Source organism: Ursus arctos, unplaced genomic scaffold, assembly GCF_023065955.2.
Source record: "Ursus arctos isolate Adak ecotype North America unplaced genomic scaffold, UrsArc2.0 scaffold_25, whole genome shotgun sequence".
Taxonomy (NCBI): domain Eukaryota; kingdom Metazoa; phylum Chordata; class Mammalia; order Carnivora; family Ursidae; genus Ursus; species Ursus arctos.
The window spans coordinates 2787901-2804835 of record NW_026622930.1 but is presented as its reverse complement, the minus strand read 5'-3'; the positions used below and the strand labels follow the sequence as shown (position 1 = coordinate 2804835).

General features: G+C 61.2%; 1 protein-coding gene across 1 annotated transcript; it reads left to right on the top strand.

Moving 5' to 3' along the window:
- The first annotated feature begins 6243 nt into the window (after positions 1-6243).
- On the top strand, positions 6244-16197 carry AMN (amnion associated transmembrane protein). The gene is made up of 12 exons (XM_026515257.4): positions 6244-6327; positions 7042-7160; positions 7271-7315; positions 13694-13781; positions 13882-14099; positions 14236-14373; positions 14495-14603; positions 14716-14792; positions 14999-15182; positions 15255-15444; positions 15764-15857; positions 15959-16197. Exons 1-12 carry the CDS (start codon positions 6285-6287, stop codon positions 16037-16039), a joined length of 1386 nt encoding a protein of 461 aa, XP_026371042.1. The 5' UTR covers positions 6244-6284; the 3' UTR covers positions 16040-16197.
- The last annotated feature ends 738 nt before the right edge of the window (positions 16198-16935 follow it).

Genomic DNA, 16935 nt, shown 5'->3' with positions numbered 1-16935 from the left:
TTAGAACTCTCGGTGTTTGGAAAAGGGGTCCCGCGCTCGGTTTGCAGGAGACCCTGCGGTGGGGCTCTGACCTCCGCGCCTCCCAGAGCCTGGTGTGCCCAGCAGCCGTGCTCTCAAGTCTGCGGCTTGGTCCCGAGCAGGGGAGGTAACCCTCGCCCTCCCGCCACGCCCATGCCGGGGCATCTGGCATGGTGGAGGGGCCCCGGACCCCGGACCCACCCAGCTGCCTGCCTTCACCCGCCGTGGGGGCTTTGGGCTCTTTGAGCCTCAGTTCCTTATCTGTCAAATGGAAGAACAGCATCTAGCTCCTTTCTGAAAAGTGGTTATTAAAAAGCTGTACCAGGGCGCCTGGGTGGCTCAGTCAGTGGAGTCTCTGCTTGAGACTCTGTGCCCAGCGCGGAGCCCGATGTGGCGCTCGATCTCATGACCCTGAGATCATGACCTGAACCAAAACCAAGAGTCGGACACTTAACTGACTGCCACTAGGCGCCCCTAAATAAATAAATCTTAGAAAAAAAACAAGAACAGAACTGCTCAGTGCTGATCTTGTGAGGGCTCCAGGCAACCAGGGTTTTTTTTAAATATTTATTTCAGTAACCACTTCGCCCACCATGGGGCTCTAACTCACGACCCTGAGATCAAGAGTTGCATGCTCTTCCAACCGAGCCCGCCAGGAGCCCCCAGACAATCAGCTCTAAACAGCTGCTCATAGGAGTGTTAGGGGGTAGAGGGCCAGCATGACCCCTCCCAGCTCAGCATGTCTCTGGGTAGTTATGTGGACCAGGCCCAGGGGCAGGAAGCTCTTGAGGGCACCCCAAATTACCCAGTGTGGAGCCTGCTTTCCAGCACTGGTGTGAAAACCATGGGAGCTGCCAGCCCCTCCCCCATGGTCCTGCCCCTCCAGGTGTCACCACTGCAGCCCCACTGGGTCACTAGAGCGCCACGGCGGCAGGAAGGGGCGGACCCGTCCAGAAGTCCTACGCAGGCCCTTAGGCCACACAGTTCCTGCTGTCCGGTGCTGGGGGTCCCGCGAGAGAGTCCTGCCCACCCCATGCCCTCAGCCCTGCAGTGAAGCACACAGTGGGGAGCCCAGGGCCCCCCAGCTCTTCTAATGCAGGTGCCCACACCCAGAACCCAGAGAAGGGCACCGTCTCCCTCTGCCTAGAGGCTCCCAAGGCCACCCACCCCTGTGGTGAGAGCCTTGCGCTCCATCGTCTCTGGCACCCAGGCCTGGGCTTGCACCGTGGCCTCAACCACGCCAGGGCCGCTGAGCAACACTGCAGGTGGCCCACAGCCACAGAAGCCAGAACCCCTGAGGACAGCCCGAACCAGCAGCGTGGACAGCTCTGTGGGCTGGGCAGCCACAGAGCCACGTGGACTTGGGGTTTTCCAGCTCCTTCCGAGGGGTTGCGCTCAGCCGGAATTTCAGAAACTGGATGCTTTTCTGTCAGCCTTCTGGAGTTCTTTTCTGAGTTGCTCAGGAAGGGAAGGGAGCCATAAACCCCAGGAGAAGAGCGCCCCCTGGTGGGTGCACCTCGGCCGGAGGCGCCCGAAGGGACTGGGGGCAGAGGCGGCTGCAGATCTGGGCCACTGTCCAGCAGCGGAGGGCGTGTGCGATGAGAAACAGGGTGCTCGGAGCAGCTCCTCCACCCAAGCCTGGACCACTCCCAGGACTGAGCGTGGCGGCGCGGCAGTCAGACCAGCCACGGCCTTGGCCTGGGTCCCTGGTGTCAGCACTGGGGGCAGCCTGGCTCTCCCAGCGAGCTGGGGGACCAGGGAGGGAGGCAGCCAGGCGGGGCACTGTGACTCTCGCTGCCTCCCGCGGCTCTGGGGACACTGTGTTCCAAACGCTTTCAAGCAGGACTTCTGAGGACGAACTAGGAACTCACCCGGAGCAAGGGTGCAGGAACCCGGCCCCGCTGCTGGCTCCCGGCCCCTGGTGCTACTACCCCGCGCGGAAGCTGGCCCATCCCACACGGGCCGGGGACCAAACCTGGAAAAATGTCTGAGGCCACCGCACGACTGCATTTGGTCAGACATGTCCAGTCTCCGAGGGTCTCTTTGAAGTGAGAACATCGAGGTCTGGAGAGCCCTCCCTTCGCTCTGCTGGTCTTCTGTGACTGTGGTTCACCCTGCAGGACGCTCCCGGCACCCCAGATGGGTGATGACCTACAGATGGGGCTGCTCGGTGTAAAGCGTGGGTTTCCTGAAAATGGACCGCGGTGGAAGCTAACTCCTGAATCCGAGGGGTCTGTGAAAGGGCCCCGCAGCGAGGGGAAGGGAAGGTCTGCAGAGCAGGTCTGCCACTCGACCCTCAGGGCTGGCCTTGGAGGAGGGCGGAACTCCGAGGCCCCCGCAGCTACTCCCCTCCCCCAGGCCCCAGGGCAGCGAGGAGCCCGCAGTGGGCGCAGGCCCCAGCGGGGAGGGGAAAGCATGTTAGGCCTTCTGGGGTGGCGGGAGGCCCCTGTGAAAAGTGCTCTTGGGGCAGGGAGGACATGCTCTCAGCCACTGGTGGCCACCAGCCTGGCAGGAGACACTCGGTGCTGACCTTGGCCTGCTGGGCCCTCCCCTGCGGCTGGGGTGCGGGGGGTCACGCGGTGTCTGCAATGGCACCTCCTCACAGAGGCCTGCCCTGGCCGCCTGGCCCCAGTGGCTCCCTTGCAGTCACCGCACACTCTGGCTCCCCCATCCATGCTCCTTCCAAGCCCTGCTCAGAATGGTGTGGTGTGTCCGTCCTCCACCTCCCCAGCCAACAGCCAGCCCAGAAGGGCCGTGCTCCCAGCCGTGCTCCCAGCCCCCCGCTACAGGCCTGGCCCCAGGGACATGCGCAGGGAAGGCGCAGCTCAGGGGAGGGGACTATTCCAGGGCTGCAGGGCCTGCCTGTGGGCAGTGTCAGCCATCCCTTCCTTCCATACAGATTTTTGGGGTGGCCCCTGTGCTCCAGGCAGTACCTAGTCAGCCCCAGGGCACATGGCGGAGGGTGCTGACGGTGGGGAGGCCCACGATGGCCTCTCTGGAGAGGTGACTTCCTGCAGAGACTGGAGTCTTAAAGGGGCTCCAACCCCATCGTCCCACAGCCCCCACCTCACGCCTCTTTCCCCGTGTGGGAAGAGAATCATGCACGCTGGAGAAGGCCCAGAGATGTGTAGGAGACTACCCAAGGTCACACAGCAAATCAGGGACAAAGATGGGGTGAAGGAGCTGGGGAAATGTTCTTGGGGCCGGATCCATTTCCACAGAGTTGTAGAGAAGGGGGGGAGTGGTAAGGGAGTGATTCCCAATAGCTCTGCAAGTCTGGGTGGGAACCCTCCCCACCCCGCAGGCGGCAGGGCTGTCACACACCCTCACATCAGGGGAGGGCTGAGGTGGCCCACCACAGCACAGTGTCCCTGTGCCCTGGGATTCGTGCAGCTCTGGAAACCGGAACCCGTGCTAGGCCTAGTCAGGGAGGAGTGGGCTTCAGTTCCCCCCAGGCCATCTTTCCTGCCGCATGGAGAAGGTCGTGCGCAGAGGGAAACCAACACCGCGGGGGCCGTCAAGCCAAGACAGAGTGAGACTGAGACACACGGGCAGACACGGAGACCACGAGCTGGCCGGCCCTTGGAGCCCAACCTCGCCTGAGGCAGCTGGTTACTGGAAGAAACTCACCCTGGGACTTTGCATTTCTCCTACTTCCACCTGAGGTCCTGAACGATTCCAAAGTGTGTGCCCACATGCGTACCCGGGGGCCCAGGGCACCCACGCGTGCAGTTCGGGGCCTTCTGTGAACACAGGGCTCCTGCGGTGTGGTCCGGTCGTGCCCTGCATCGCGTCTTTGCTCCCGAGGCATCCCAGCGGCTCCCGGCCAGCTTGGCCAGGCTGCTGCCTGCCTCTGGCCTCGGCATGGGCTCTAGTCTGGGCCGCCCTCTGACAGGTGGACACACGGGGGCCCGTGTCCAGCTGCTGCTCAAGGATATCCCCTGCAGGGTGGGGAGATGGATGCCGATGTCTCACGGCCCAGCGGCCCCAGCTCTTCCTGTTCTGCCACCTCCAGTCCACTGTCCACACTGCGGCTACAGCCATGACCTCTGAGTCCCCACTTTAACGCCATCTCTTCCAGGAAGGTTTCTCTGACTGCCCAGGCAGCCTTGCTGCCCTGTTCAGATAGCACGGTATCTCTGGGAATGGTCTGCCCAAGTGGGTCAGAAAGCTCCATTTCCCCAAGTCCTGACCACCCCTCTTCTAGAGCCTCTCTTGGGCCTCGGCCTCAGTGCAATCCACTTTCTGAGTTGAGAGAAAGGAGCCGCCACCCTTGGGAAGAACTGCCTGGACTTTCAGGCTTGGCTACAGTGCTCTGGGCCCTGGGAGTGAAGTTCGCTGAGCCCCCCAAGCTCTCTGCCTTGAAAGCCACAAGTGGGGTGGTGGGAGCGGGTGAGGGGAGCAGAGCCAGACACCCTGCTGGAGTCCCAGGAAGCACCAGGCCACAGAACTGCCTGCTTCCCAGCAAGGAGCAAGGCAAGGGGACAAAACAGATGTGACCTCCAAATAGCCCCTCTGTTCCTGGTCAAGGCTTCTGCAGAGGAACAGGCAGACAAGGCCAAATTCCAGGGCCAGGAAGACCCCCCTCCCCGACCCAGGCCGGGCTGGGGGCTGACGCCTCCAGCAGGGCTGGCTCCACTGCCCGCCTGAGAGCAGGTGCCCGCATCCCACTGGGCTGAAGGGTGGCACAAGCTGGCGTGCTCCCTCCCTGATCCCAGTCAGAGAAGTCCTGCCCCTTCCCAGTGCGTGAAGAGGCCGGAATGGCCCCAGTGGCAGGTCGCATCCTCCTTGGATGAGATGCCGGCTATGGGGGAGACCCAAAGACCAGTCAGAGTGAAGAGTCTAATTCCAGGGGTCTGCAGAGGAGGGGGGGGCATATCGGAGAGGGCAGGGTGGGCAGGAGGGAGGAAGGCACCAGGGAACCCCAAGGCTAAGGCCTTCCCCTCGTATGGGTAGTACACACAGTCCTCCACCTCCAAGCCCATGTCCATCACCTGCCCTCCATCCCCCATTCCACAGTCATTCTCCCCTCACCAGCTCGTCCTGGACACAGTGGCCCACCCGCCACTCTTCCCCTTGCCATCAACCATAACCAAGAAGGCGCCATCATCCACGGGTCACCCTATCCCCTGATGATCAATTCACCACCTGCCCCACCTATAACCCACTGCCCATCATCCAGTTTACTGTGCCCAGTCTGTCCACCCACCCACCTACCCTCTACCGTCCCATCCCCCACAAATCCATCCTCCGCCACTCCCCAACATCCACCCCAGCTCCATGCCTCAGACACCCCCTACACAATCAGTCCACCTGTCCATCCATCCAACCATCCATTGATCCAGCTATGATCTCTGCTCTCATCTTCCCATCAGCCAGCCCTCTACTAACCTGCTACTCGGTCCATCTAAGTCCTGTTCATCCACTCATCCACCTTTCAGTCTCACCTACCAGCCAGCCATCAGCCAGAAACCACCTTTTCTCACCCACCGTTCATCTCCACAAACTCCATCCGACATCTGTGATTTATATTTCACCCATCACGCATCCACTTACCCAAGCACCATTTTTGTCTACCATTCTTCCCCACCCAAACACTGTCCACCATCCATTGGCCTTCCTTCCACAATCCACTCCCCTCCATCCATCCATCCATCCACCCACCACTCCCCAACACCCTTGCAACATCTACCCAACACACAAGACTCATCCTCCAACCACCGCCCCTCAATTCCTGTGCATTCCTGTCACTCACCATCCCCCACCCTTCCGTTCCTCCTCCATGGCCACCCAGTGCACGCACCCTCCGCCACTCACCATGCACCCGCTACCAACCGCTCCCCATTTGTTCACAGGCACTTGCCCCGCAAAGCCCATCTGCCAGCATCCACGGTGCTTTCAGGCCAGGAGGCAGGAGGGCCCTGCATGGAAGGGTGGACACCCAGCCCCAGTAGGTGGGCAGAGAAGGCGCAGCCCCAGCCGCACAGGGTCAGGGACAGTAGGGAAACCAGAGGTGGTTTAGCAAGCCCGGGCTCCCAAGACACCCTTGTCCCGGAGCAGGTGGGTCGCGACAAGCTCCTCTTCCTGGGCACCCAAGGTCCTCAGGTCCGGGAGGGCTGAGTGTGGGGGAAGGAGCGAGTCCGACCGGCGCCTCGAGGGGCCCCGGGAGTAAATGTGTAACCGCCCGGCCGTCCCGCCCCGCCCCGCCCGGTCAGGTGGGTCCCGCGGGGCAAAGTCTCCGGGTGGCGACGCGGGAGCGCGGCGGGATGGGCGCGCTGGGCCGGGTCCTGCTGTGGCTGCAGCTGTGCGGTAAGCTGGGGTCGCCCTGGTGGGGCCCGGAGGCTGCGGGCCGCACACGCCCCCGAGGGCCTCGGCTCTCCCCGGGCGGGCGGCGGGAGCTGGAGAGGCTCCCTGGCCTTGTAGAGTCTAGGACCCCGGCCAGACCCCCCTCCCGCTTCGGGGCCCCGCCCTGCCCTCGGGCGCCGGTGGTCGGTTTGCGAGATGCGCACTGTCCCCAGTCCCTGCCCACAGCAGCGACTCAGTTTCCCCGTCCCCGAGGGCGTGCTGACCCTCCCCTTTTGCACCCCGGCCGGCGCGCGTCCTCGGTGCCCCCAAGGCCTGGGACCTTGAAAACTGAAGCCCCGCCCCCTTCTCTTACGCCCCTCGCGGGTCCCTCAGGACACAGCTCCCAGTCAATGCCCGCCCTCCAGCCCCTTCTACTTGGCAGAGGCCTCCGCTATCCTTCATCTCGGCCCCTCGGTCCTTGCCTGGCCGTGCCCTCTGCTTCATCGATGGGCAAACTGGGGGCGGGGCGAGGAGGCGATCTTGGAGAGCGGCCTAGAGGGGGCACATAGGAGCGGGCTCCGCAGATCCAGTAGGAGTTCGTCAGCACCGGGATGGGGCTCCCGCAGGGTCTGGGCCGCCCTGGCTACCCCATCTGCGCCCGGGCTCTAGGACCAACCTTCCCTCTGCCTGGGAGTGGGGGCGTCTGAGCAGGATGAACTCAGTCATCCCCATCCCCAGCGCTGACCCGGGCTGCCTACAAACTCTGGATCCCCAACACCGACTTTGAAGCCGCCGCCAACTGGAGCCAGAACCGGACGCCGTGCGCGGGCGCCGCCGTCAAGTTCCCCGCAAACAAGGTGCCTTCACCACACGCCCCTCCCCGGGGGGCTTGGGATGGGGACTCGGGTGGCCAGGGGTCGGGGAGAGACAGAGGGGGTCCGCTAGCCAAGGCCACTTCTTCCTGCAGATGGTGTCAGTCCTGGTGCGAGAAGGTCACAGCATCTCGGACATGGTGAGGGGGCTGCGGCTGAGACTCGGGTCGGAGGGGGGCTGGGGGTCCCGCTGGCCCACCGGAAGCCGCTTTCTTCCCTCGAGATCATCCGTGCAGGCATTGTGCCTTTGGCTTCTGGAGGGGCTTCTGCGAGGTTGTGGGACCCATCCGGGAGGGCAGACACTGGTCCTATGGCCCCAGCTCAGGCTGTGCCCCAGCCTTGCAAAGGGGTTCAGAAGGTGCCTCCTGTCCCGGCTGCCCTCTGCTTCTGGCCTCCAGCCCCCCAGTAGCCTGTCTTCTCTAAGGTGTGCTCCAGGAAACATCCTTCCCCCACTCTTCTCCTCAAAGTCTTTCTTTTTCCCAGTACCATCAGAAACCTCGGGGTCTTTCTCTCAAACTGCTTTGCAGGACACTAGTGTTCCGGAGAATGGTGGGAATTAGGAGGGTTGAAGAGGTTCCGTGGCCAGTAAATTTGGGAGATGCCGCCTGCTTGCCTGGAGCTTTCGGGATGTGTTAAGGCCTGTGATAAGGCCTGGGAGAAAGACTCTGGCTGTCTGTGAAAGGCGGGGTCAGGAAGCTCCTTACTGCCCAAATGCAGCCGTGTGGCCGGAGCTGAGAATGGTTTTCAAATTTTTAAAGAGTTGGGGGGGGGGGGAAACCAAAAGATGACTTTTGTGGCACGGGAAATATAGAACACGAACCTCAATGTTGGTAAGTAAAGTTTTATCAGCACACAGCCCCGCCCGTTCGGGTGCCAGCATCTCTGGCCGCCGTCGCACTACCAGGCAGAGCTGAGTGGACATGAGGGAGTCTGTGTGGCCTCAAATCTTAACGTATTTTCTGTCCGGCCCTTTGCAGAAAGAGCCACCGCTCCCTGATTTAAAGTGTCCTTTCCCGAGACCCCTCCTAGTTAAGAGGCTCCACGGCGCCCTCTGTCCTCTGGGTTGGATCACTGTCCTGTCGGAGGGTTGCCGGCTCTGAGCAAGGGTGGAGATGGGGGAGGGGGGCTCTGGGTGTGGGTGCCAGGGCTGGGGTCCTCATTTAGAGGCCACTGGGTTTTGTGCGGGCAGGTGAGTTGGGGGAGGCATCGGGTGGCCCTGGCCCCACCCCATCTCTTGCTCAGATGCAAGATCTGAGGACCCCAGGCCTTATTTCCACTCCCTGAGTTGTCTTGGCTAATGGATGGTTTCCCAAAGCGGCAATTCATGGTGGGACCCTGCCACTTGTGGGGCAGGACAAATCAGTGCAAGGGAGCCCTACCCCTCCGTGTGAGCCAGAGCTGTCCCTGCCTGGGGAGGGGGCATCGGGCAGAGACTGGGGGTCCCGGTCCGCAGATCTGGGGTTGGGATGCCCTTTCACATCTGCCCAACCCAAAGACTAAGGTGTGGAAGGGGGCAGCAGCCAGGTGAAGGAGCAGGGGAGGCATGGGGGGAGCAGCCGGACCCAGCGCCCACTCCCCCTGCCCGTGCCTAACTGTGGTGACCAGGCAGGCAGCAGCCTGGAGCAGGAAGAGAGGGGCATCCAAGAGGAGCATCCAGAGCAGGTGTGGGACCCTCGAGCAGGAGGTCAGCCGGGGCGGGGGCCTGGGGTCTGGGACCCTTCTCCAGATCATTTTCATGATCTCCTTTGAAAGAGTTTGAGGATCTTTTTTTTTTTTTTAAAGATTTTATTTATTTATTCGACAGAGATAGAGACAGCCAGCGAGAGAGGGAGCACAAGCAGGGGGAGTGGGAGAGGAAGAAGCAGGCTCCTAGCAGAGGAGCCTGATGTGGGGCTCGATCCCATAACGCCGGGATCACGCCCTGAGCCGAAGGCAGACGCTTAACCGCTGTGCCACCCAGGCGCCCCAGAGTTTGAGGATCTTAGACATTCATTCATCCATTCATCGCCTGACAGGTCTCTCTATCTGGCCCTTCTTTCCATCCCTAGCTGTCCAAATCCGAGTCCCGCCTCTTTTCCTGGGGGACCGTGAGGCACCCCCTCACTTCCGCTGCCTCTCTTCCTCCTGCTCGGGGGCTTCCCCCCACCCTCCCACCCCCACTGGAAGACCCAGGTGGGAACTGTCCAGGGGCCCGGGAACAGGCTGAATGGACCCCGAGCTGCCCCAGACTGCCTCCCAGCCCCGCTGCTCAGCATTACCTGGCTGCCCAGATGTGGCCCTGGAAACAGGGGCAGCTGCCGCTGTGTTTTCATTTGTCCCTCTCAGGTTTGGAGCTTCCCTCCCTGGGATTTTCTCCTTCCTGAACCCCCTCTCCCCTCCCATTTCTATTCACCCAGTTATCTTGGTCTGGAGGAATCTCATAATTTTTGTCCATCGATCCATGGTTGCGTTGCAAGACGGCAAGCGTCTTCTCACTGTGCCCTTTCTGCCTGTGGTGCCCTTCGCCAAACAGCAGCCCTCAGTGTAATCTGCGATGCCAGACCCGCTGCCTTGTACGGTTTTTGCGGTGTTCTAAGACTCCCTTGGCTGCTGCTGAGTCACGGCCATGGCCGAGCATTCGTCTATCCTGCCATCAGGAGTGCACGCTGGAGTGGGGCTCTAGCCAGGGAACCAGCTTTATTCTTCTCCTTAGAATAAGCCCCACTTCTGACGTCTTCCTCCAAGCCACAGCCTCGCCCCTTGGCCTTGTGGCTCAGCCGCCCTGGCTGCAGGGAGGTCTCAGAGTCCTCCCTTGTCCCTTTGCCTGTTCCTGGGCCGCCGGCACCCCGCGGTCCTCACGCGGCGGCTCTGTGGGTGGTCTGAATGCCCACTGGGGCAACTCCCCTGTCCACTCTTCTGCTACGAGGCCAACTAGTTCTTTGTCGATCGGATTGTTGCAGAGGAAAGGGAGGGTGGGTTTATCAGATAGCAACAGCTGCAACAAAACCCTGGAATTTGGTTTGGGAATGAACACCCGATTTATACCAACAGGCCACGAATTTCTCTGCAAATGTTTCACATCATCCATCATAAAACTCGGTACTAGAGTTTTCGAGGGGTCCCCACAGAGTCTTGTAGAGATCGGCCCATTCATAAACACTTTGTAACGTGGTTTGTATTGGGAACGGTACTCTATTTTTAAAAATTATATGTTTTGATTTTTTTTTTTATAAGTGATGATAGTTGTTCCTCCTTCCTTCCAGTCCTAACTCCTTTTATTTCTTTTTCTTTCCAGATAGCTTTGTCTAGGAGGCGCCTGGGTGGCTCAGTTGGTTCAGTGTCCGACTCTTGGTTTCGGCTCAGGTCATGATCTCAGGGTTGTGGGATCGAGCCCTGTGTTGGGCTCCATGCCCAGCGGGGAGTCTGCTTGGGATTCTCTCTCCCCGCTCCCTCTGCCCCTTCCCCCACTCTCTATCTCTATAAAATAAATAAATAAATCTTAAAAAAAAATAACATTGTCCAGGACCCCTCCCCTAGGTTAAACAAAAGTGACAAAAGCGGGCAGCCGTGTCTTGTTCCAGGGCGAGTGAGAAGGCATGTCTCGTCTCTCCATGGAGTGTAATGTTTGCTGTAGGGTTTTGGTACATAAACTTTATTGAATTGTGGAAATTCTATTATAGCTTGCTAGCAGCTTCTTACAAAATCATAAATAGATTTGTTAGACTTCTCTGGCATTTTTGTTGTTGTTGTTATTGGGTTTTTTACATCGAGTGAGATACGATTGCCCCCTCCCTCTTTTCAGCCTGTTAATGAGGTTTCCTGAGGCTGAACTGTCATTGCGAGACCGATGGCCTCCTGGCACCTTCCTGTAGGTGCGGGTCGGAGCATGCCCTTTCTGCAAGACTCCTGACTTCCCTCTGCCCCGACAAGTCGGTTTTGTTGGCACAAACTGCTCACCGCCGTCTGCTGGGACACCATCATGTGCACTGCTGGGAAGTGGGGATGAGAGCCGTCCTGGGACCGAACCCCATGATCACCATGTATTTTTAAAACACACTATTGGAGCTAGTCACCTAATACAGATATATCTTAAAGATTTATTTATTTATTTTAGAGAGAGCGCGTGTGAGCGGGAGGGGCAGAGGGAGAGAGAGAATCCCAAGCCAACTCCCTGCTGAGTGCGGAGCCCGTCACCACCGATCCCACGACCCCAAGATCACGACCTGAGCCAAAACCAAGATCTGGACACAACCGACTGTACCACCCAGGTGCCCCTGGTCAGCTGATCTTTTATTTAGGATTTTTTTTTTTTTTTTTTTTTTTTTTTGCATCTACATTTATAAGTAGAACAAACCTACACTTTTTCTTCATCTGGTTTTGGAATCAAGATTACCACAGGCCTCATGAAATGGCCTGGGCAATTTTCACTCTTTTTTCTGTTTCCCAGAACGACTTCTGTGACAAGAAATCAGTTGTTCCTTGAAAGTGTAGGGTACTTCACGTGTGAAAACACTGGTGCTGGAAAGCGACTGACATTTTAATTTCCTTAATGCTTGCTGGTCTATGCAAGTTCTCTATTGCTTTTGTGTCGATTTTGACATTTTGAATTTTTTTTTTAAGATTTTATTTATTTATTTGACAGAGAGAGAGAGACAGCCAGCGAGAGAGGGAACACAAGCAGGGGGAGTGGGAGAGGAAGAAGCAGGCTCCCAGCAGAGGAGCCTGATGCGGGGCTCGATCCCAGGACTCTGGGATCGTGCCCTGAGCCGAAGGCAGACACACGCTTAACAACTGAGCCACCCAGGCGCCCCCGACATTTTGAATTTTTCTAGAAATTGATACATTTCATCCAGGTTTTCAAGTCTGGCAGTCCTTTTTATTTCTTAAGCTTCTCAGTGTGTGTGTCTTCCCACAAACAAGTCCTTTTGGTGTGTTTCCTTCCCATTTCTTTCCTTCTTCCTCCAACTATGTTTTCAGGGCAGGTCTCTGCCGCTGTCTGAAGTCTTTCCATTATGCTCCTGCATTGGAATGGACCATTGGCCGGGTAGAAAATTCTAGATGGGAGATGGGACCTTCTTTTCCTTTAATACATAAACTATTATTACATTGTCTTTTTGCATCCATTGTTGTTGCTGATAAACCTGACCTCTGAGTTTTTTCGTCTTTGCTGGGTGATCTGTTCTTTCTCTCTGAAGCTTTTAGAATGTTCTCTGTGTCGCTGATGTCTCTACACACACTGCCACGTGTCTGGGTGTGATTTTCCTTGCTTCCCATGCCATGTGACGCCTTTCCATCTGAGCTTTCTCAGCTTTCTTCAAATCGGGAAAGCGCATCCTCCTTGCTTCTTCAATATCGTCCCCCTCCTTTGTATCTGCATTTTGGCACTGCGGTGTTGATCCTCCCTCCTCTCGGGGGCTCCACCCTATCCTGCCCCGCAGAGTCCCTTCCCAGGAACACCCGTCACTGGGGCTTCTCCAGCTGGACCAGTCCGCGTGTTTATCTCACCTAGTGTGCTCTTCCTTTCAATTATTCCATGTTCTGGAACTTATTTATATTTTCCCCCTTTGGTTCTTTTTATTATTAAGTTTAAATCTTCATTCCAGTATAGTTAACATACAGTGTTATATTACTTTCCGGGTACAGTATACTGATTCAGCCCCCTTTGGTTCTTTCCAAAAATGGGTTCTTGGTCAGCCTTGCCCTGCCAAGGCCTCCCCTGTTCCTGAGGCGCATATCCATCTGTCTCCAGGGCTCACTCCGCACCTGCGGGTGGCCCTGCCTTGCGGTCACAGGGCTCCACTCCCAGGTGTGACCTCGCACCCCCCCAGGCGTCACCTCTTGGTCAGGGCCCATGCTCAGGTAGGGGACAAGCAAGATAGGACTTGAGGCTGGGCCCTGAGTGGACTACCCCAGATGAGGACGAACCCCTCCTGATCCCTGCGCAGCTCAGCTCCCCTGGCCCAGCCCTCATCCCCAACCCCAACCCTGAGGGTCAAAAGTCCTGGGGCTCAGAGGGGATGGGGAGGGAGGGGCCGCGGGCCTCCCTCACCTGGCCTTCCCACTGCCACAGATCCTCTGACACCTGAGGTCTGAGCTGTGGCCCCCCACTTGTGGTGAATGGGCTGCCCTGGCGGAGCCTAGGCCTGCAGGGGAGACAGCGGCCACTCTGAGGCGCCGGTACCTTCCTGCCACCAGCCCCCCTCCCTCACACAGTTCAGGGCTGCCTCCACACTGCCCCGCGGCTTGGGTTCCTGGCTTGTACAGTTTCTCGGGGTGACGGGAGAGGGCAATGACCTTCGTGTCACCTTGCCCCAAACTCTTCACACCACCAGGTCTCAGGCTGGGTCTGGCTCCTTGGCCTGCGGTCCTGCTCCCTCCGTCTTCTCTGACCCTCAGCCGGGGCCAGGCGCCGCCAGCCCCTGACCTCACCTCCCGCTCGGTGACCTACGCTCCCTCCTCCCCGGGAACGCGGAGGCAGGGGCGGGACCCTGTGGCACCCTGCCCCCCGCGAGGCGCCCCTCCGCCTGTGCTTTCCGCAGCTCCTGCCGCGGGACGGGGAATTCGTCCTGGCCTCGGGGGCCGGCTTCAGCGCCCCGGACGCCGGCAGGGACCCGGACTGCGGGACCGGTGAGGGGCCCGGGGGCGGGGCCTGCCCGGGGGGCGTGTCCAGGCGGGGCCTGGTGGGGGGCGCCCCGCCCGCGGAGCTCAGGGACACGCGCTCACCCAGGCGCCCCCGCGCTCTTCCTCGACCCCGACCGCTTCTCGTGGCACGACCCGCGCCTGTGGCGCTCCGGGGACGCGGCGCGCGGCCTCTTCTCCGTGGACGCCGAGCGCGTGCCCTGCCGCCACGACGACGTCGTCTTCCCGTCCGACGCCTCCTTTCGAGTGGGCCTCGGCCCGGGCGCCCGCCCCGCGCGCGTCCGCAGCGTCCGGGCTCTGGGCCAGGTGAGCTGGCGCGCGGGGCCGGGGCTCGGGCCTCCTCTCCGCGCCTCGGCCCGGGCAGTCCCCACACGTGAGTTCCGAGCACTCAGAGGCTGTCCCCTCCTCGGGCTGGCTCCGCTCGTGACCCGGCCCCCCGCAGACGTTCACGCGCGACGAGGACCTGGCTGCGTTCCTGGCGTCCCGCGCCGGCCGCCTGCGCTTCCACGGGCCGGGGGCTCTGAGCGTGGGCCCCGGGGGCTGCGCCGACGCGTCGGGCTGCGTCTGCGGCAACACCGAGGTGAGCGCGGCCCGCAGCGGGGTGCGGGGGCCCCGCTCGGGGTGGGGGCCTGGAGCCGGCCCTCTGCCGCCGCGGTCCGGCCCGCACCGTCTCCGTGCTGACGGCCGCTTCCCTCCTGCAGGCGCTGCCCTGGATCTGCGAGGCCCTGCTCCAGCCCCTGGGCGGTCGCTGTCCCCCGGCCGCCTGCCATGACGCCCTCCGGCCCGAGGGGCAGTGCTGCGACCTCTGCGGTGAGCGCCCCCTCCCGGCACGTGTGTGCTGAGACGGCCTAGCTACGCGGGCTCGACCTGTTTCCCTGTTGGTCCTGGGCCCGCGGCGCCGACCCCTACCCTTCTGTCGCAGGAGCCATCGTGTCGCTGACCCACGGCCCCACCTTTGACATTGAGCGGTACCGGGCGCGGCTGCTGCAAGTCTTCCTGGTAATGGGCCTGCGCGCCCCCCACCCCAGCCCTACCAGCCCCGCCGCCCCCGCCCGGGACCTTCATCCCCGCAGGGACCCCGGGACCCCACTTTGCCTCACTGACGCGGTCACTCTCTGCGCACCTGCCCACCATTCGTCCCTGCCGCCAACGCCCCCGCAGGTCCGAGGGCGAAGTCCCTGGGACAACCCTGTCTCCCTCCCCAGCCCCAGTACCAGGGACTGCAAGTGGCCGTGTCCAAGGTGCCGCGCCCGCCCCGGCCGCGCGGGACCGCAGGCGCGGAGGCGGACACGGACACGGAGATTCAGGTGGTGCTGACAGAGACCGGGCCCGAGACGGGCGGCGCGGGACGGCTGGCCCGTGCCCTCCTGGCGGACGTCGCCGAGCACGGTAACCGCGGGTGAGCTTTTCCCGGCCCCTGCCCCGCCCCGCGTGGGGGAGACTGAGCCGGCGCCCTTGCAGGTGAAGCCCTTGGGGTCCTGTCGGCTACAGCCCGGGAGTCGGGCGCGCCTGTCGGGGACGGCTCGGCGCAGGGGCTGGACGGTTCAGGTTTGCGCGCCGAGCTGGCAGGCGGAGTGACGGCTGGGCTGTTCCTGTTGCTGTTGGCGCTGGTGGCGGGGGCGCTGCTGCTGCGCCGCGCTCCGAGGCTCAGGTACGCAGGCGGGGCTGCGGCGTCGGGGGCGGCGGTGGGGCCGCGGGGCGGATCTGCAGGGGGGCGGAGGCCCGGGCAGCCGGGTCTCGGGGTCATGGGGCGGGGCCTCAGGTACTCGGGGCGGGACCGCGGGGCCCATCAGCCCCGGGGTGGAGGCTCAGGTCGCGGGGACGGGGCCTCAGGGCGGGGTTTCGGGGCGAGTCCGCGGGGGCCGGCGGCCTGGAGACGCCGCGGTGGCGGAGGGTCAGGTACCAGGAGGTGTGCGGAGCCGCCACTGCAAGTCTTCTTGCAAGGGCTCACGTGCGTCCTTGTTCTCCAGATGGAGTAGGCGAGACGAAGCGGCCCCCGCGCCCGTCGTGGACCCCCTGGGCTTCTCCAACCCCGTGTTCGACGTGGCGGGCTCCGCGGAGCCGGTGAGGGGGCGGGTGGGGGTATCGGTCTGCCCCGGGGCTGTGCTGGGCGCCAACGCCCCTTAACTCTGCGCCCCCTCCCCTTGATTCTACGCACCCCGCAGCCTCCCGCGACCAAGGTGGAAAACAGCAGCACCAGCCGCAGCTACTTCGTGAACCCGCTTTTCGCGGAGGCAGAGGCCTGAGCAGCCGTGTGACTGGCCAACTCTCACTTCTGCCTTACCGCCCCCGCGAAATGTACGGGTCCTTGACCTTGCGAGATCCCCGCCCCCTTCTCCACACTCCTTGTCCCCCGCAGGCCTAAAACAGGGCTTTGCCCAATAAAGAGGTTTCCTGCACCTGCTATCAGTTGTCTCCTGTGCCCCCACCCGTATGCCTTTGCTTGAGCGCGGAGAGTGCCCTCGTTGGTCCGTCCATTGGTGAGGGGTGGTCCTGCGAGTCCTCCCTTCTGGCCATCCGCAAAGGTAGCTCCGGGAACTACCTATAGAACGGGTCCACCAGAAAATTGCAGTCTGCAAAGTTGCACCCAGAACAAGGAGGGGGCTGCCGCTGGTGCAAGGGAAGGCGACTGGAGCACGGGCGTGCGGCGCCTGGTGAGGCTGGCTGTCCAGGGCACCCCCAACATCATGCCAAAGGCTGTCGACCTTGCAAATAAAATAGCCAGTCATCTCAGCGGAAGAACGGGTTTATTCTGGAATGGCAGAGGAATTGCACGGCGGGATGTTCAGACTATGGCTAAACCATAGGCAGGCAAGTCTGGAGACCACAGGAGAGGAACAGAATCAGAGAGAAAAAGGAGGGAGTTGGGAGAGGCGGTTTGGAATGAAAGTCCATGGGGGGAAACAGAATTCAGGGTGGTGCCGGTTTCTCATTGGCCGGCTGCTCCCAGAAGAAGGTCCTGCTGCTGCTGGTCTAGGAGAGCGGGCTTCTTGCCGTGGGTGGGAGGACAGGCGGGTGGGCAGTGAGAGCTGACCGGCTGTGTGGGCTCTGGGAACTCTGCATCCTTTCCTCAGGCTCACACTGCCCAGCCCAGGCTGAGCACCTGCGCGGCCACCAGAGACCCGGATGCTGTCCTGACTGG